The 20,353-nt window shown below is 56.4% G+C and overlaps 1 protein-coding gene across 2 annotated transcripts in view; it reads right to left on the bottom strand.

Moving 5' to 3' along the window:
• The window catches only part of KSR1 (kinase suppressor of ras 1), a 145,456-nt gene that overhangs the window by 21,072 nt on the left and 104,031 nt on the right, over positions 1 to 20,353 (bottom strand). Inside the window, exons 3-10 of one of the 2 annotated variants that reach the window (XM_084862753.1) lie at positions 16,646 to 16,793; positions 11,790 to 12,249; positions 8,735 to 8,790; positions 5,640 to 5,700; positions 4,782 to 4,865; positions 2,846 to 2,907; positions 2,604 to 2,710; positions 1,719 to 1,887 (exon numbers count right to left, since the gene is read on the bottom strand). In XM_084862753.1, the coding sequence (XP_084718879.1) occupies positions 1,719 to 1,887; positions 2,604 to 2,710; positions 2,846 to 2,907; positions 4,782 to 4,865; positions 5,640 to 5,700; positions 8,735 to 8,790; positions 11,790 to 12,249; positions 16,646 to 16,793 (1,147 nt within the window). Of the gene's footprint in view, positions 1 to 1,718; positions 1,888 to 2,603; positions 2,711 to 2,845; positions 2,908 to 4,781; positions 4,866 to 5,639; positions 6,032 to 8,734; positions 8,791 to 11,789; positions 12,250 to 16,645; positions 16,794 to 20,353 lie in introns of those variants that run through there. The other variant, XM_084862752.1, reaches the window with a different exon arrangement.

Here is a 20,353-nt window from a genome sequence, read left to right as displayed (position 1 = left end):
CAGTGCGGCCCCCCTCTCAGGCCTGCTTCTCTGTGACATGTGCACGGGCCCAGGAGGGTAAAACCAACGGGGCGAGGATTGATTCTGAAAACATGTGCCCGTGGTGCTGAGGGTTCTGAGACTCGCCCTCACCTTCCAGGGGAGAGAATCCTCTCATGAAGGAGGCTCTCGGGGACCTGAACTCACACACAGCCAGCCTCTGACCCCCACCCCGCCATCTGTGAGGCTCTGGGGCCTTGGGAAGCGTGTTAACCTCTCCAGCTGTACCGCACGGTGGGGTATAAATAACCTTTCCCAGGGTTATCCTTGGAGAGAAGCTGACATGCTCCTGCACAGCAGAGTGGTGGACAGCAGGGGTTTATTTCCAAAATTAACCCCTCCGACCGGTCCCGGCCGGACACTGCGGTGGCAGAGAGCTGGCAGGTCCCGGAGGGAGCGAGGGCTCGGTGCGGCCGACAATGCGGGCCAGCACGGGGCAGCGAAAGCCGAGACGCTGGCTGACGTCACACAGAGCGCTTTCTCTGCGGCTGTTTGTTTTTTCAAACAGGCCCTTTCTTATTGTAGAAAAAGCCAAACCAGGAGGTTTAGCAAAAGGCCGGGTTTCAGAGCATGTTAATAGCGAAGCGGAACGGGAGAGGAGGTTAATCAAACAGGCCATCGCTCCATGGCGGGGGGACGGGTAGGATCATGACGATGCATTAGTGTCAGGAGATACCCAGCCACGTGCGTACTAAGGAGAAGGGACAGCAGAAGAGAAAACAGATTCCTACAAAGTCAGTCGCTCGCCACCCTAGAACCCTGCTGAGATGGGCCCAGGGAGGGTGCCAGGGCCCCTGCGGGCTGCGGGTGGCCCAGCTGGGTCCCTTGGCACAGCCCCGTGTGAGCCTGTCCTCCTGGGCCTAGAGTGACAGGTGGGACCTGCCCTGGACTCCATGGCTGACGCTGGCAGTGGGCCCGTGGCTCGGCCGGGGGAAAACTGGAGCCTCCCAGCGCCCCTCCCTCCTCCAGGTGCCAACTGAAGCGCCCCGCAGGCCAAGACCTACTGCCAGGAGCTGCCAGGGAGGCCAAGGCCGGGGCCCCCATCCTCACACGGACAAGCGGGCTCCGCTCCTCTCCCTAGGGTGGCAGGACACCCCAGGCCTGGCCAAAAGGGAGGGGTCCTGGCCTACAGACCCAGGGCAGCCTGGGCTGCGGCAGAGTCGGAGGCCAGCTCCGGTCAGTCGGCCCCGTGGGACTCAGTGTCGTCAAGTACACCTGGGGGATAACCGAATTCCAACTTCACGGGGTCTCTAGTTTTATGGAAAAGGGAGCAGTCACTTCTGTTTAGGTGGCTGGTTCAGGTCTCAGAGGAGGTAAGCGACAGAGGCCGGGATCCCCTCTCCCAGGCCGCCTGGACCTGCCCGGGCTCCCTGGGAGCTCAGAAGCCCGGAGCCAGCGAGCAAGTCCAGTACAGCTCAGGGCAAGTCACTTCCTCTCTCTGAGCCTCAGTGTTCCCGTCTGTAAAATGGGTGCAATAATAGCATCTACCTCAGGGTTGTAATCAAGTTTACATACGGTAATGTAACCGAGCTGGGCACAGTGCCTGGCTCCCCACCAGTGCTCTCAGTGGCTGTGGTGTTTGGCCCTGAGCCTCTTGGGGTGTGCTGAGAAGGTGCATGTGAACCCCATCCCTAAGAGCCCCCAGCCCCCCAGCCCCGAAAAGCCCGGCAGTGTGGTACCTGGGAAGTTGAACCTGCTGTCCCGCTGGCCGGGCGAGGGGTTGGGGGGCGTGGTGGCACTGGATGGGTTGGAGGATGTTGGGAAAGGAGCCGGCGAGGAGGGCGTGGAGGACGTGGTGGAGGACGGGTTACTGCTGGAGTCCAGGTGGTTTATGGCTGGAGGGTGCTCCTGCAGGGCCAGAGACACGGGGAGTGGGCAGGGACTGTCACTGCCCTGCCCGGCTGCCTCCCACGCCCCCAGCCGGGACCCTCCCTTCCCCGGGGAAACGCAAAGGGGTCAGCCCAGGGGACCCTGACATTTTCCGGTAAAGATGTCGATGTACCGTTCTTCCTTCGAACATTAGGCCTAACAGACACCTCCCACCCCTGTGCACGGGGGCCCCAGGCAGGCCTGGGGACCACCATGAGGGACACGGCCTTTGAGAATCTGTCTAGCTAGCTGCTGGGCATTAGGCGAGAAGCCCGGCCACGGGCCATGCGCCACGGGCCACGGAAAGACACGCACGCGTACGGGTTACTTCTGAAGCCCCGTGGGCCGCACTGTGACTGCGGCGCGGGCTCAAGGCTGGGCCTGCGTCTCACTCACAGGGGCCCCAGTGCTTGTCTCCCTCGTCTGTAAAACGGAGGTGGTCACCGCTGGAAAAGTTCTGACTCACCGGCAGTGAAATCTCACTCCAAAAGGGAGCGTTGGGGCAGGGAACGGGTTACACGCATGTAACTATAAATGCGAAGTTTGCTCCGTGGCTAAAGATAGGGTCCCCTCTGCCCCCTCTATGGACGGCACCGTCAGGCTGGACCCTGCCTTAGGGGGCTACACAGAGAGGAATCCGGGTGGGGGGCTCTCCGGGCAGAAGCAACAGACCCCCAGGCCACTGTCCGACGTACCTTCTTGGTCAGTGCCTTGGGGAGGGTTCCGAAATGGGGCTCGGCCGCCCTGACCACCGGGTTGTTGATGTCCGAAGGGACAGATTCCGTCCTCCGAATCCTGGCTACTGAAGAGGGGAAACCGTCAATCAGCAGGGAACAGACTGAGCGAGAGAGAGAGAGAAAGAGAGAGAGAGAGAGAGAGAGAGAGAGAGACTGGCCCCGAAGGCAGGAGGCAGAGGAGCGGCGGGCACAGCACTCACTTGGAAGGAAGGATATCCGGCAGGCGGGGGCCTCCTTTGTGCACTTGTTGTGGCACTTCAACCTGGTGGAGGAGGCGGGCGGGGTCAGTGCGGGGACGGCCACGCGGCTGCCCGGGGCTCGGACGGGGGCGCAGGGAGAGGCATGGCGGGGCAGCCCCGTGCACCTCACTTGGACGCCCCGGTTCCCACAAATTTCTCCACAGACATTAGCCCCGAAATGTAGAACTGATGCGAACAGTCCTAGCAGCTGCTGTCTGCTGAGCGTGACCACATGCCTGCTGCTGTCTGTCCGTCCCAGCGCACGGGAGGTCTGCTTCTACTAAGGTGACCAGATGTCTCGCTTTTGGTGGGACAGTCCCGATTTTTAACAATCTGTCCAAAAATCTTTTTTTTTTAACAATTTGTCCCGCATCCAAAGATTCTTTCCAAAAATCGAGACTTTTTTTTAAAACGCCGCGGGACGTGGGACAAATTGTTAAAAAGCGGGACGTCTGGTCACCTTAGCTTATACCCCTCTGATTGTCACGGTGGGTCCCACGTCTGTTTCTCTTCTCCAGAGAATGTCCGCACCCCCAAAGGATGCCCCAGGGGTGCGGGGGCAGCCCCTCCCACCACATTCCACTCGGACCATGTGGTCGGAGGGTCAGCCGGGCGGAGCCGGAGTGGAGAGGGCTGGGTCCTCGTTCTAGTCCTGCCTGCAGCCCTGTGTCTGGGGGTTCTCCCGAGGGACCTGCCAACCACACACTGCAGCTGCAGCGTGGGGCTCAGAGGTCACCCTTCCCACGTGAAAGGCACCATGTGAAAGGAGCCGGAGGCCATCAATTAAAAACCAAACGGCCAGGAGCCACCACAGACCTAGCCTGATACCTCCTCGGTGGTCAGGAGAGCCGCCAGGAAAACACGATTTATCCAACTGACACAGACGAGGCCCGCCAACTACAGGCTGGTGGGAACCCACATGCTTTTTTCACTCCGACTAGCTCAGATTCTTAGAGCCGTCCTGATGGACCCTCTTCCTAGATGCATAAGTGACAAGAATGGGGCCCAGAGAGGGCAAGCACCTGGACCCACGTCACACAGCAACGCAGGGGCGAAGGGGGTGGGAGCAGAGACTCCAGGTCCACCCTCTGCAAGGGGAGGGCAGACAGGAAGCAGGGCTCAGACCCTGCTCACCCCACACTGTTCCCTATCCTCGTCCTTCTCTCCTACCAGGAACCACAATGGTCTGAAAAAAAAGAAAGTCGGGATGAAACCGGTTTGGATCAGTGGATAGAGCATCGGCCTGCAGTCTGAAAGGTCCCAGGTTCGATTCTGGTCAAGGCATGTACCTTGGCTTCGGGCACATCTTCAGTAGGGGGTGTGCAAGAGGCAGCTAATCAATGACTCTCTCATCGATGTTTCTAACTCTTTATCCCTCTCCCTTCCTCTCTGTGAAAAATCAATAAAATATATTTTTAAAAAAGAAAGGAAGTTGGGCTTGAACAGAATCTGCATTCTTTCCTTCTAGAAGTGCCACAAGCCATCGCTGTTCTCACCGTAGCCTACCCCCGTTTGCTGTCATGGTGTGCCAAAACATGAGGCCCATTTCAGGACTCCTCGCCGTTCCCGGACGGTCCTCCCATTCCTCTCTGCCTTTGTTCAAGACACTCCCTTGGCCTGGAACCCACGTTCCTCCTTGTCCACCAGGAAAACTTCTGCACATCCTTCAAAGCCCACCTCGAGGCGTCCCTTCTCTGGGAGTGCCCTGCTTCATGCTCCCCTCCTCTCCCTGCAGGGGGCTGCTCCCTCCTGGGTGAGCTGAATGGGATCATGAATCATATAGGTTGACCCTTTGAACTCGGACTTGACCCAAGGCCCACAATCCAGGCGCAGAACCGTGACTGAGAGAGCGCGAGGCTCGCTCCCCTCTCCCGCCCCGGCCGCCCTCGCCAGGCACCTGCAGTGCTTGCACTTCACTCCAAACATCATGCTCTTCTGGCACACGTGGCAGACCTGGGACAGCCAGGACTTGGTGGAGAACCTGCAGCAGGGGACACGCAAAAGTGCTCTCAGGGGCCGGGGGAGCAGGGCCTGGGTTGACAAGGGCCCCCAAACAGCCCAGGGGGATCTGGAGACTTGGTTCCCACCCAGAGCCCCGGGCACCCCCTCGCTGGGAGTTTGGGACACCCAGGAGGCCACTGCCTTCCGTTCTCGCCCTCTTTCCCCATTTGGACTGTCCAGCCACGAAGTCATCACTGTCTAAATCCCACGCTGGTGTGGTCACAAGCGCCACCTCTCAGGCAGCCAATGTGGCCAGAGCAACCAGCAGGACCAGCGTGCAGACCCTCTGAGCCAGCCGTCGCCTTGGGACCTGGCCCAGCAGATCCTCCCCCTGGTGGTACGAGACGGACGGACCAGGCTCCCGTGGCCATCACCCTCCCCAGCACACGAGTGCCGGCCCCTGGGGGTTGTTGGAGACCCAGATGCCCGGCTTCGACCGCAGGGGTGGGGCCCGGAGTCTGGAGCGTCAACAAGCTCAACGGGGCGCCCGTGTGTGGACAGGTGGCAAGAACCACACGGTACCGAGTGGGACCCAGAAGCAGCTCTTGGCTCCTCCTCCCCGAGACAGTGACCCTGCTTCTCCCGGGACCCGTGCTTGCCCTCGGCAGACGGCGGAGGTGCAGGGGAGGGCCCAGTGAGTCCACGTGGCCCGCGGGGGACAGGCAGGGGCTCTGGGTGGGCGGGGGGCTGTGTTCGCGGAGGCGATGGAGACGGAGCAGCGGCAGAGAGTCCTGAGCAACAGGGCCGGGCCTACCTGTGTGTCACCGAGATCCCGATGTCCCTCTGTACCATCTGCGGGGAGCCGTGGGGGAGATCTGCAGGGGAAGAGGGAGGTCAGGCAGCCCGGGGAAGCCCTGCGGCCAGAGCCCACACCGCTGACCTTCTATGGCAGAGAGGGCAAGCTAGACGCGCACGGGGACGTACCGAATGGCAGAGAAACGTCCCCGGACCTGCATTTATCAAAACAGGGACAGGATGCCCTAACCTGTTTGGCTCAGGGGATAGAGCGTTGGCCTGCTGACTCAAGGGTCCCAGGTTCTATTCTGGTCAAGGGCATGTACCTTGGTTGTAGGCACATCCCCAGCAGGAGGTGTGCAGGAGGCAGCTGACCAATGTTTCTCTCTCTTCGATGTTTCTAACTCTCTATCCCTCTCTCTTCCCTCCTGTAAAATATCAATAAAATATATTTAAAAAAACAAAACAAAATAGGGACAGGACGGCTAGAGCAGGGCGGTGGGGCCACCCTCACACATGGCCGCTTCTCTAACAAACACTGCTGCCCGGCGGCCTGTATGGTTCTGGTTTTGGGGGAAGGCCTGCGTGAGGCAGGAGGCAGAGCGTGTGAGGACAGAGGCACTGTCTCATGGACGCACCCCCAGGCCACCCGTTGGCGAGGGCTGCATTCTGGTCACTTCTTGTTCGGTGGTGGGAGCCGCCTGGCCCTGGGCAGAGGGTTTGAGGCCGGTGAGCTGTGCTGCAGCCACCTCTGGAGCCTTGATGATGCCGCTGAGAGCTCCCAATGGCCTGGCCTCACCTGGCACTCAGTCTGGGTCTTTGGGGGGGCTCAGGCCATGGGCTGTGTGGGGTGCTCCTTCTGCCTGTCCCCCGAGAGGGCACCCTGGGCTCCCCTCCTAAGCCTGGCTTCCCCAGCGGAACAGGCAGCCCCAGGGCTTACAGCTCAGGCTGGCAGCGGAGGGACAGCTGGAAGCAATCCCCGCATCCAGGGGCAGCCTACCTACACAACAAACTCCCCCTCCCTCCCTCCCTCCTCCACATCCCTCCTACCCAGCTCCGCACTGCCTCACTCCTCCTGGAATAGAGTCCTCAACTGGACCCATGGGCGGGTCTGGGAACCCTCTGGAAAGAGGTTCTGGACTTTCATCCCACGATCAGACACTGGGACCCAGAAAGGTCGGGAGCACGGTGCTTTAAGGATACGGGCCCTCTGAGTCAGCAGCCCTTCCCCTAGAAGGCCACGGCACCCTCCCGGGCCCCCGAGAGCCGGCCTGGCACACAGCTGGTGCTCATTAAGTGTCGGTTCACGTAAGGCCACGCACCACGGACCCAACCGCAGGGAGAGGGCATGCTGAGTGCTGACTCCGCCCACACGGGGACCAAAGGCCTTTTGCTGCCCCCTGAGGCAGGCCCCACACTGCACCCCCCGCAGTTCTCGCCAGCACATCTGCCACACGCTGACTCCTCCCGGCTCCCTCCTGGGGTTCACCCCAGGCAGCAGCCACGCCATTAACACACAAGGTCTAAAAGGGGGTTAGGTCGCCCGGCCACTGTGGCTCAGTGGTTGAGCGTCAACCTATGAACCAGGAGGTCACAGTTCGATTCCCGGTCAAGGCATGTGCCTGGATTACGGGCTTGATCCCCAGCGTGGGTTGTGCAGGAGGCAGCCAATTAATGATTCTCATCATTAACATTTCTATCTCTTTCTCTCCCTCTCCTTCCTCTCTGAAATCAATAAAAATAGATTTAAAAATAAATAAACAAACAAACAAACAAATAAATAAATAAATAGATGGGGTTAGGCTGTCAGCCTAAGACAGTTGTCGGCAAACTGCGGCTCGAGAACCACATGCAGCTCGAGAGCCACGGTTTGCTGATCTGTTGACTAATGAGTTTGCCGACCACTGCTAGGGAAAAACACTTTAAAAACATTTTAATAATGTACTAATGCCTTTAACCTGAAGTCAAAACTTCTGGGTAAGGGTAATGCCTTACGCAGTGGTTGGCAAACTCATTAGTCAACGGAGTGGCAAACCACGGCTCTTGAGCCGCAGTTTGCCGACCACTGGCCTAAGAGAAACAGACGGTGGAGAAGTGGGGTTTCTTTCGATCATCAATCTCTTGAGTGAAGCCTGTGACGGATCTGCAGTGTCTGCCACAGGCAAAGGACGCAGAGAGGAGAGAGGGCACATGTGCCAGGCATCGTCTGCCCCTCATGAGATGAAACGCCAGCCCTGCAGGCCTCATCCCGCCTTCCCACAGCTGGAGAAGCAGCCTCACGGGTGTGGACCCTGCATCACCCAGCACCTGGGCGGACACGGGGGGCAGACTGCCCCGGGGATGCAGGCTCTGTGAGGGCCCCGCGCTCCCGCCTGTGCCCGGGGGAGGGGAAGCGAGGTCTCCCTGCTAGTCCTGCAGCCAGCCCAGCTCCATCTCGGCAAAGCCAGTACCTGGCATCCCCGCCTCATCTCTCTGCTTAGCCTGCTCAGCACAGAACAAAAGGAAACTGCTCCTGGGCTCAGTGGGAAAGAGGATCTGTCTCCACTGGGACCATCCAAGCAGCCTCGAGGCTCACGTTTCTGCTGTGTTGACTCGGGAGAGAGAAGCCCCACAGCGAGGACCTGCTCACACCGGAGGTGGAGGGGAGGGAGTGGAGGTCAGGCTGCCCGGGCTTCCTCCTCGCCGCCTGAGGGGGCAAACCTCTCAGGGCCTCACTCAGAGGCGAGCGGCTTCCCGCCCCAAGGCCGTCCCTCTCCTGCGGAGCTGGGCCCTGAGACCTCAGCTGGGTTCTGCGGGCGGTGGCTGATGTCCACCTACGCCAGACAAGGTAGCACCTTCCTCTGGGGAGTGCGGGGCTCGCACCGCAGCCCAGCGGGCCAACACTCCCTGCCCAAGGTCGCCCCACGGTGCAGAGGGCCTGCCCTGGGGCCTGCCCACCGACTGTGAGTGACAGAGAGGCCTCGGGCTGGGCTGAGGCCAGCTCGTCACGTGGGGGCGCCTGCCCTAGGGTGATGTCCCGGGGCAGTTCCCAGCTCCTCGGCTTCTGGACCACGGGAAGGTCAGGTGCACTAAGAGAGGGTCAGAGGCATCCACCCCGATGGGGGACAGCGAGACACACGCCGCTCGCTCCCGGTGGCAGAGGGGACGAAAATGAATCGCTCTTACCAAACCTGGAGAAGACAGAAAAGAGAGAGAGAGAAAACGCAGGGTTAGGGCACCGTGCTGGCTCCACGTGTCCCCCAGAACATCGTCCCTGGGAGGGAGGGGCAAGGCACTGGGTGAGGGCTTTGAGCCCCTAGGGTGTGGGCCTAGGACGGCTCGGGGATGTGGGGGGACGGTTCCCCAATGGGAAGGGCGAGAAGTGCCCTCCTGGCCCCCCAGTGGGCACAAAGCTACATCTGTGCGCTCTCATACATCAGCTTCTCTGAGCCTCACCGCCACCAGCAGGTGATTAGAGTCCCCCAGGCAGGAGGAGGGCTCAGTCTGCCGAAGAGGAATCGTCGGGGGCAGGAGGGCAGGGAGAATGGGGTGGAGCAGAAAGCCAACCTCCGCGCAGGGCCAGGTGGGGACATGCCCTGAGCCACGCTGCCAGAGGGATAGAGAGAGCTGGGGGAACCAGGCCACTCAGCCTGCCCTCGGGGCTCCCTGAGGGCAGCCGTGACCTGAGTGGCCATGCCAGTGTCCGTTCTGCTGGCTCTGTGGAGAAGAGACTCAGAGCCCCAGGGTTCAAGGCCAGCACACCAGCGGTGGGACCTGAGGCAGAGGTGGCACCTGCCTGAGGCTCTGTTCTCCGCCTGGAGCCAGGAGGAGACCAGAGCCCTCCTGATGCTGTTGGTGGGGAAAATGAGAAGCGGACGACGCCCTGGGTTTTTGCCCACTGCGATGCCCAGATACACTCTGCCCATGAGGGTATATTGACGAAGGCAATTTTTGTAATAATGGCTACAAAAATGACAATGACCTCAATGTCCATCAAGAGGGAATGAGCTAAACTATATAATGGAATGATATGAAAATGAGACAAAGATGAGGCATTTGGATAACTATAACCATATACAGAACCCATAACCTGGTTGCCCCAGAAAGGGGACCTAGGTGACTAAGGAAATATTGGGTCGGCAACTAAGTAATTGCGGGTTTCACACATATATGGCTTCAGTTGAATTTTTAGGTTTGCAGACGTAGTACAAATGTAAAACACATTTTGTATTTGATAGTTGGCTATTCAGCTGTTAATCAGTAAAAAAAGTTTTTTGATCTGTTTTGTAGTTTTTGTTTGGCGTTCGTTGAAAAATGGAAAATCAAAAGGAACATTTTCGTCACATTTTGCTTTTTTATTTCCGCAAAGGGAAAAACGCATCGCAAGCTCATAAAAAGTTATGTGCTGTTTATGGTGACGAAGCCTTAAAAGAACGGCAGTGTCAAAATTGGTTTGCCAAATTTCGTTCTGGTGATTTTTCACTCAAAGATGAAAGACGCTCTGGTCGTCCAGTTGAAGTTGATGACGCCCTAATCAAAGCAATAATCAATTCGGACTGTCACAGTACAACACGTGAGATTGCAGAGAAGCTTCATGTATCACATACATGCATTGAAAATCACTTAAAACAACTTGGCTATGTTCAAAAACTCGATACATGGGTTCCTCACGAACTGAAAGAATCACAGTTAACGCAACGCATTAGCAGCTGCGATTTGCTAAAGAAACGTAATGAAAATGATCCATTTTTAAAACGACTGATAACTGGCGATGAAAAATGGGTTGTTTACAACAATATCAAGCGGAAAAGATCGTGGAGCAGGCCAGGTGAACCAACTCAAACAACATCAAAAGCTGATATTCATCAAAAGAAGGTTTTGTTATCAGTTTGGTGGGATTACAAAGGAATTGTCTACTTTGAACTCTTACCACCCAACCGAACGATCAATTCTGATGTCTACATTGAACAACTAACGAAATTAAACAATGCAGTTGAAGAAAAGCGGCCCAAATTGACAAATCGAAAAGGTGTTGTATTCCATCATGACAATGCAAGGCCACACACATCTTTGGTCACTCGGCAAAAATTAATGGAGCTTGGTTGGGATGTTTTGGCACATCCACCATATAGTCCTGACCTTGCACCATCTGATTACTTTTTGTTTCGATCTTTACAAAACTCCTTGAATGGTAAAAATTTCAATAATGATGATGATGTCAAATCGTACCTGATTCAGTTTTTTGCTAATAAAAACCAGAAGTTTTTTGAACGTGGGATTATGATGCTGCCTGAAAGATGGCAAAAGGTCATTGATCAAAATGGGCAATACATTACAGAATAAAGTTATTTAGTTCCATGAAAAAATTGTCTTTGATTTTCTTTAAAAAATCCGCAATTACTTAGCTGCCGACCCAATAGTAGGGGGTCACTTTATACTATACACCCCTAAAAAGATGAATGAACTACATGAGCTACGAAGCTTTTTGCATTTGGGCCATGTAACTGTTATTACCTGTTTTAAACACAGATAAAACATATTAAAGAAAAATAAAAGAGTACTGACACAAAGTTCTCAAGGTATCAAGGTAAGTTGAAAAAATAGGTTATATAGGACAGAGTGCATGGTGTTTATCATCCCTAGAGGCTTCAGCCAGATATTCCATTCTCTTCTGGGCACATGGGGGTTACGTTTCCTGCTTCCTTTGCTTGGGTAGGATCGTGAACGGTGAGTGGACCTTTCAGGAAAGAGTGCTGCATTGCTTTCTTCCTCTGCCACAATGGGACATTCAGCCTGGGACCTGGAATGGGCCGACCCATTGATGGGCAAGTAGCATGAGCAAGAGATAAATCTTTGCTTGAAGACCCAGGGACCTGGGGGCTGTTTGTCACTGCAGCATACTCCAGTCTACCCTGACTGATACATGGCATCATCTCATTTTGTGTACTTGTGTGTCTGTCTGTGCGTGTGCACAACTTGCAAAGGAAATCAAGGAAGATTCAGCCCAAGCGGTTAAGGTAGTCTGGGGAGTAGAATGAGAGACAGGGGTACCTTTCAGGGTACAGACTTAGATATTAGTTGATTGTATGACCTTTTCCAATGGAGTCTATAGTATCTTTATAATCAGAAAAGTGTAGTCAAAACTTTCAGGGGATTGTAAATTCAACAACTGCCTGGCCGGAGTACTCACCTCATCGGGGAGACCTCGTCGATGCGGTTCCCCAGCTGAGACTCATGGGACTTGCTCCGGGTGAGCGTGGGGAAGCTGGGCAGCAGCTGGAAGACCTTGCGGCTGGGCGGGGGTGGTGTCCGCGGCGGCTTCAGCTTGGTGTGCCGCCGCAGCTGGGGCGTGGTTGGGGGGGTGATGAAGCTGTGCAGGGTGCGGGGCGTCAGCCGGCCACTGGCGTGCAGGGGGATATAGGTGTCCGTGAGGCCCTCGCCGGGCCCAGGCGTTGGGAAGTCCGAGGTGGGCAGAGCTGACACAGAGACGGAGCGGGGGCCCTGGGCATTGCTGCCCATCCTGCCCAGCTGGCCGCTCCCCGGGGGCCAGGGCAGGCTGGCCGGTGAGAGGGTGTCCGTGGAAGGCCCTGAGCCGCTTTCCCGCCGGGCATCCAACGCGCTCCAGCCCAAGTCCTCTTTGTGCTCCCTTCCTGTGGGCAGAGAAGTCGAGTCATAGGAGGCTGGGGCTAGAGCCGTGGTCGGCAAATTGCGGCTCGGGAGCCACATGTGGCTCTTTGGCCTCTTGAGTGTGGCTCTCCCACAAAATACCACGGCCTGGGCGAGTCTATGTTGAAGAAGTGGCATTAGAAGAAGTTTACGTTTAAAAAAAATGTGGCTCTCAAAAGAAATTTCAATCATTGTCCTGTTGATATTTGGCTCTGTTGACTAATGAGTTTGCCGACCATTAGGCTAGAGGAATGTACAGGAGAGGTGGCTAGGGCCCAGAGAGGTTAAACACCCTGTCCAAGGTGGAACAGCTCCCTTTATTAAAATTTTTTTAAAATATATTTTTATTGATTTCAGAGAGGAATAGAGAGGGAAAGAGAGAAACATAAATGATGAGAGAGCATCATTATTGGCTGCTTTTTGCACGCCCCTCTCTGGGGATTGAGCCCGCAACCCGGGCCTGTACCCTGACCAGGAATCGAACCGTGACCTCCTGGTTCATAGGTCAATGCTCAAACCACTGGGCCATGCTGGCCAGGCTGCACAGCTCCTTAATGGAAGGCTTCAAGGACCAGCCCTCCCCTGGTTTACAAAGGCCTCTCACGCACATGCATCTTTTCCCACCTTTTCTAAGTGACCGTGAGGCCACCGCCTTGGATACTACTTTCCCTGTTTTACAGAAAGAACACGAGGCCCAGAGGGGACTAGCTCATGCGGGGCTCCTGCTGGCAGGTCTGTGGGGAACAGGCCAGCAAACCAGCTCCACAGGGGGGCACTTCGGAGAGGGAAGTGGTGACTGGTCTTTTCAGAGTTAGGAAAGAGAAGTTGGGTCACATAGAGAGATAGCTCCACTTTACGAAAATTCAAATATCAGGAAAGGGGCTGTACCCACCTTCCAACAGCAAACTGCCCTGGAAATTGGCTAGCAAAGAGATCCAGCTAGAAAGGGGTCAACAGCCGCTCGCTCATGAGAGAAGCCTGTGAATGCCCTTCGACTGCCCCCACGGTGACCTCTGCCTGAGGCCGCTGAGCCCTCGAGGCTCTGTGGGGCTCCAACTCAACGGCACAGTGTGTCCATTCATTCAGGCACAGGCTGGACGCCGGGTACCAGGGCATAGAAAGGACATCTGCTGGCCTGAAGGGTCCAACGAGGGCGACAGACAGTCAGCACAATAGCTGTGTGCTGACCAGGAGACGGATGGGGACCGAGGGAGCCCAGAGGAGGAAGACCCTAAATAGCCTGGGGGTCAGGGGGCTTCCCACAAGAGGGGGCACCTGGCCTGAGCCAATGAGGGAAGCAGCGGATGGAGCCAGTGTACTGAGCAGAGGGAACAGCACATGGGAAAGTAGGGAACACACAGCACCGTCTGGTAACTAAGAGTCCCACTGCCTTGAGAGGTCAGGACAAGCCGGGGAGACGTAAGAGATGAAGCGGAGGGTCAGTGTACCGGGGGCCAGCTCAGGGGGGACCCTGGATGTCTTGCTGGGGACTTTAGGTTTAACCCTATAGGAGATGGGCAGATACTGAAGGGGTGGGGGCAGGGAGCAAGGACCCCATCTAGACAAGCCGTTGTGGGGGAGGAGGAGGTACCCTCCTCCTCATCGTTATCAGTGAGGAGAATGGACCGGAAGGTAGACTGTGACCCCAGACAAAATGAACATCTTCCCCGGAACCCTTCTACTCTGTGCTCTGTCCCGCCTCCCCCGATCCTCTCAGCGTGGGGGGTCTGAGATGCAGGGAGGCCACGTGCAATGCCAAGGTCGGACAGCTAAGCAAGGGGTGGGCTGGGAACGGAGCCCGATGTGCCAACCACAGCTCTGGCCTCCTCCCCCAAGGGTATTAGCCCACACAGCCCACGTTTATCAGGTACAGGGGGGAGAGAGGTTGGCCGTTCCAGTTCTTGGGCTTTCTTGGGCATCCCACCCCCTCCTCAACGCCCTTCCTCCTACTCCATCGCGTGGTGACTCTCTTCACGAATCTACTGGGCAGGATGAGCCCCTCCGTCTGAGCGTTCCCTGTGCCCCTCTGGAACTGCGGCCACAACTTACGCTTCAGCTCCTACACCCATCTACAGGCAGCACGGACATGGTTCTTGGTCAGAAGATGAGTCCATGGGTAAGAAACAAGCCCCCAATTCTCCAGACTGACCACTGGGCTCTGCACCAGCTCAGAGAGGGCAGGTGGGTCGTCTTGCTGTGCGTGCCACCACCCGGCCATCGGCCGTGGCTCTGGGAATGACCCTGGAGCCACTTCGTAGGAAGAGCTTGGGGACTGACGGGTGCTGTGTGCTACGGACGAAGAACAGGAGCAGAGCAGGCACGATGTTCCTGCTTACAGGCCACTGGCGCGGAGAACCATCCTCGCTCACCTTTCTTAGCACCGAGGCCACAGGGAAATGACGTGGACAGTGACCATCAGGCAACAGCCTCATAGTGAAAAGAGCACCGGGCGTTCACGGGCTCTGGTCTAAGCGCTCGACTGTAACTCACTTCGTCCTCACAACAACCCTGTGAGGGAGGTGTTGCTACGACCTCCGTTTTACAGGTGAGGAAACTGAGGCACAGGGGGGGCTGAGCAACTGGCCCAGCTCCTATGGGATGCAAGCGGCTGAGCGAGGCTGCAAGGAGGCTGCTCTCAGCAAGCCCGCAGGGTGCAGTGAAGACTCTGCCTGCATGATCCGAGAGACAGAGTAATCACGGGGACCTCCCCGCCCCCAATCTGGCAGGTACCCCTGAGGTATGGCCACCACAGGGCAGACCCATTTGGGTGGGGTGCAACCAGGACCCTTTCAGGGATGTAGAGGCACCACAAGCTGAGATGGAATGAGAGAGAAAGGCCCGTTAAAGATGCTCGCCCGAGGGGCCTCCTCCGGGGCACAGTGGGAAAAGCACCCCGAGGCTGCAGGGCCTGAGCCCCCAGCGCGGCTCTACTCCGCGCCAGGTGTGGAAGGCAGACAGCTCACCCAGGGCGTCCGATGCTCGAGCTGCTAAAGGAGCTTACCGCCGCCGCGTAACAGGGTGTTGCCACATGCGTGTCAAGTGGCCGGCTTAATAAATTAGTGCTTAATAAGTCAGCGATCTCCCTATCTTGGCATCCGGCAGCCTTCCCAACACACACGGGTCGCCACCACTTGACAGCTGGCTCCCCCACAGTTCTTTCCAGTTCAGGCCTGCAGAAGGGAGGGGCTGACAAGTTACCCCAAGATTCCAGCTTAGGTGGCAAGAACTTGTAAATTTCCACAATGTGGGAACCAACCAACCACCGTCAGAGACCCGGGCTGCAATCCCCTCTCAGCCTCCGACTGCTGTGTGTCCTTGGACTCCCCTCCCCTCTCAGGGCTCGGTCTCCTCCTTGGTCTGACCCCCTCTGGGGGCCAGAATGTTGACGGTGTGTCTGCTGTTGCATTCTCTGCACCTGCCAGGAGGCCTGGCGCGCCCGGGTTTTCTGAATCGAGTAAAGCTGACTGCAGAGGCTCTGTGTTCTGAGGCCATCTTGGTGCAATGGGGCCGGGGTAGAAATCAAGCCCAATCTCCTCTGATAAAACCATCAAGCAGAATATAAATCTCAGTGCTTTCCTTAAGCCTCAGGCAGCCAGAAATAAGACAGGTGGCTCCGATAATGAAATGAAAAAAAAAAATGCAGCTAATTCCACTCATTAGGCTCGTTTCAAAGCCTTATCGGTGTGGTTGGTAGTGGGAGCGTTAAAAGTCAGGGTGTTTGAAGCTGTTCCCAAGGCAGGAATTAGAAAGCGAGCAACTGATTCCCGGGGAATGCGTCTAATGCCGGGATCACACGCTTTGCCAGGGGCGGCCATGCACACGCCCAGGCCTGAAACTCGGTCATTTCTCCAATCCTGCGTGGCTCGGGCTGCGCCCACCTCAGAGTGTGCCTTCTGAGCGCACATCCCAGCCCGCCGAGGAGGACTGGGGACCAGAGACGTGGGGAGAGGACTGGGGGCACTGGGGTGAGGAGGGGCTGGAACACAGGAAGCTGCTGAGGGGTCACAGAGCCTAACAAGTGTCCTCCGAGAGGGGAAATCCTTCAGGGCCCGCCTGGCAGGCCAGCCTCGGGTTTGGAACAAAGGCTTAGAGCTTCCCGTGTGAGCACCGGCCAGGGCTGAGCCTCTGGCTCGGGGAGAGCCTCTGTCTCCGTCAGGTCCAGCACACACTTCCTGAACGTCTACCCCGGCCTTTCCAAGCTACCCCGGAACCCCTGGGCCACACCTGCTCCACCCCTCCAACACCCACTCAGCAGAGGCCGTGGCCCCGGGGAACCGGGCTGGGCCTGGGGAGAAAAGGCGGGTGTCTACGCCCAGGTGGAGGGAGAGGGAGCCAGCGGGGCCGGCCGGCCTTGGCGCTGGGGGGGCAGGCCCTACCTACCCAGGCCTGTCACCTTCCGCAGGCAGGTGAGGGCGTACTGCAGGCGGCCGCACTCCTCCGCGCTCGCCCCGCAGCGCCGCAGCGTCTCCTTCACCTTGGCCTCGTTCATGTCCAGCAGCGCGTCCAGCGTGAGCTCTCGGAGGATCTCCTGAGGAAGCACAGAAGGGACAGGCAGGGAGCTGGTGAGCACTCCGGGGGTCCGGGCGCCCTCTTCATTCTCCCCCTGGCCAGCGCCGGCCTCCCCGCTGAGTGGCAGGGGCCAGCTGCTGGTGGGCAGGCCTCCAACTCGAGGCCACCACTTGTCTGAGGTCTCAGGCGGCCAGCCCTCACCCCAGCCCCGCCCTCCCCCAGGCAGCAGCTGAAGTGGAGAGGCCTCAGCTTCAGGGTGAGGGGGGTGGGAGGGAAGGAAGGAAGGAAGGAAGGAAGGAAGGAAGGAAAAAATCTGAAAAGTTTGAATCAGGGCACACTGCCCATCTTGTTTCTTTCAATTCCTCTGCCCAGGAAAATGATGAATCATGACAACTTTTCAGAATGACAGCACTTGAGATAAAGACTGCCCTTTACAATTCTGCTGCCCTGTGTCCGAATCAGACAAGATTCCGAATAAAACTGGCTTAGTGATAGGATTGAAAAGAATTCACCCTCGCCCTGGCTCCATGAATTGCAGCGTCGCCCCTTACCCCCAAAGGCTGCAGGTTCAGTCCTTGGTCGGGGCCAGTACTGGAGGCAATCCATGTTTCTCTCACACATCGATGTTGCTCTCGCTCTTGCTCTCACTCTCACAAATAAAAAAAAAAGAACATATTGCCGAAACCGGTATGGCTCAGTGGATAGAGCGTCAGCCTGCGGACTGAAAGGTCCCAGGTTCAATTCCGGCCAAGGGCATGTACCTTGGTTGTGAGCACATCCCCAGTAGGGGGCGTGCAAGAGGCAGCTGATCGATGGCTCTCTCTCATCAATGTTTCTAACTCTCTATCTCTCCCCCTTCCTCTTTGTAAAAAATCAATAAAATACATATATTAAAAAACAGAACATATCCTCGGTTGAGGATTTTAAAAAAAAAATTAACCCTCAACAAGCATATAGGCCCTTACTAACTCCCTTTAGTTAATTCTCAGCCAAAACCTTCCCAAGGTGAAGGCAGCAGAGAGGGAGTGAGAGACGTGAAGTGTGAGAAGGACACCCTGTGGCCTGGAAAGATGGAGGGACCACATGAGAAGGAATGTGGATGGCCTTTAGGGGAAGGTGTCCCCCTGTGGCCAGCAAGGGGGGACTGGATGGCCACCAGGAACTGGATTCTGCCAACCACCTGAATGCCCTTGGACGTAGCTTTTCCCCAAAGCTTCCAGGTAAGCGGCCAGCCTGGCTGACACGGGCTTCAGGTCGTGAGGTGCTAAGCAGGGAGCAAGCAGAGTCCACCTCCACCCCGTCCCCCCTACAGAACGGTAAGCTACTCAGCGGGGCTTGCAAGCCGCTGAGCTTGTGGTGACTTGTGAGGCCGCAGTAGAAAACTCCCACAAAGAGGGATGAGCTGAATCGAGATCTGACTTCAAAGCTGTGCTCTCTCCCCTCACCAAGGGGAAGAAACCCCTTCGGCTCTGATCACTTTGAGTCACATGTGACACCAAGCCTGGAGCAGACACGCAGCTCAACGGCACAGGTCCCTGGCCTCGGTGGCTTGTGGGGTGACACGTCCTTGCACGGCAATGTGGCCGAGCACAGAGAAAGCTCGGAGCTGCGGGACCAGTGGTAAGATGTTTTAGGTGTTTTTTTTTTTTTTTTTTTCTTCTTTGGCCCCTTTCTATAGTTCCCAGATTTTCTATAACAGAGAACACCAGACATTCCGCATCCAGTGATTCATACGAAGCTCGCAATCCTTGAGAAGCTAAGCTGGGTTTCATTGATTTTAGCAAGCTGGGTCTAATTTTACTTTAAGAGAGTAATGCTATTGTCAGTCTATCCCCAAGTGTCAAAACTGAACCTGATAAAGATACTGCCTCTGAGTCACTGGGGCAACAGTTTGGGGCTCTGTGATGCCCTGGGCCTCGTACGTGGTCCCTGAAGTCTGGCCATGCCCCTCTCCTTCCCTCCCCGCCTCTGTCTTGTCTGTATATTCTTCAGTCTCCAGGGTTGTGGGCAAGAATCTCGTAGCTGTTTAGAATGAGGCCCACCAACAATTAGAAATAAGCACACAAGTAAAAAGCACCAAGCAGCTCATCATGGGTTGGACAAACCCGTAGTTGTCAGACATCCTCCTGAAGACTAAACCAGAGCGTCACAAGAGGATGATAAGAACAGCACAGGGAGGGGGAGCTGATTAGATAACGGCCCCTGTTCAGCGGTGTATCTTCCCTGACTGCAGATGCGGTGGTGACATCTTTCCCCTCATTTCACTATGAAAAGCAGGTCGGCAGCATTGTCAGGGGACAAACAAATGGTGGGTGACCTTTACACAGAGCAGACACCACCCTCCACCTCTCCCCGGAGCGTCCTGTCCTCCCCGGGCTGGTTCTCACGGAGGCTCCTGCACGTCCCAAGGCGGTGATGACTCAGCAGGTTTTCAAGAGGAGGTTCCTGTATCTGCCTGATTGTGTGTGTGTGTGTGTGCGTGTGTGTGTGTGTGTAGAGGGGGGAGAAGGGGGCCGGCAACAGTGACATGGACACCAACAAGCCCAGAAACCCAAGCCCCAATCTAACTAAGATGCAAAGGATTGGTTTCCTTTCTTTATACCCCTCTCTTTTCCACCCACACCAAGTTTCAGTTTCCCCAACGTAATAACTACATTTATTATTACACACCATTTGCCAGTACAACATGCCCAGTACTTCGTATACCAGCTCCATTCAGAACAGTTCAGCAAGGAAAGGCGTTAAGCCCATTTTACTGAGGCTCAGAGACCTCGTGCAAGGCTGCTGAATAAATGGCAGGGCCAGAACTGACACCCAGGAATGCCATTCCTCAAACTCTTTCCATTATTCCAATCCGGGGTCCCACGTGAACTGAAGTCGGGACGGGCATTGCTTTCTGGAGTGTGAACTCTGCATCAATGAAATGAGAGTGCTTACACACCGCTGTGGCCATGGTTTCCGAGTGCTCCTTCCCCTCTCCAATCCCTGGTAGGGCTGGATGGCCGAGCTGGAGAGAGGGACCGCCCTCCCCCCCTTTCCTACCTCAAAGTGCAGTCAGTGAAGCTCTCCCCAGTCAGCGGGTTACCTGGCAGGGAGGGTCTCACACACACAGCCTCGGGGCCAGGCCTTGGGAAGTGAGATCAGAGACGATAAGGACCTAATTTTTTATGGAAACACGTGCACTAGAAACAAGCCTCTGGCCTCTACTGGACAGTAAGAAATCCAGCAGCAGCAAGGGTGATGCTCATCAGAAACCCACCCTCTGCCCTCAGGCAGTGCTGGGGTGAGAGGGGAGACTCTGGGAGGGGCACCAGATCATCTGGTTTGAAAGAAATCTGAGTTTTTATTTTAAAATAAAAATTTTACAGGGTGGCAACTCATGCAAATTTGTGCAACCGAACAATGGTTCCACGGAACCCCCAGACGCCCGCCTGGAGACCCTGCATGAAGACTCTGACGCCTTCCGAATGTCTGATCAGCGAACTTTGAAAGCTTGATTTCTGCAGGCAACTGGGGAGAACCGGGGGCCCAGCAGCAAGTGTCCTTGGCAACATCCCACTGGACGGCCAGGCCTTCTCA

Source organism: Pipistrellus hanaki (genome assembly GCF_964339955.1).
Source record: "Pipistrellus hanaki genome assembly, chromosome: 16".
Lineage (NCBI taxonomy): Eukaryota > Metazoa > Chordata > Mammalia > Chiroptera > Vespertilionidae > Pipistrellus > Pipistrellus hanaki.
This window is presented reverse-complemented; position numbering and strand designations above follow the sequence as displayed.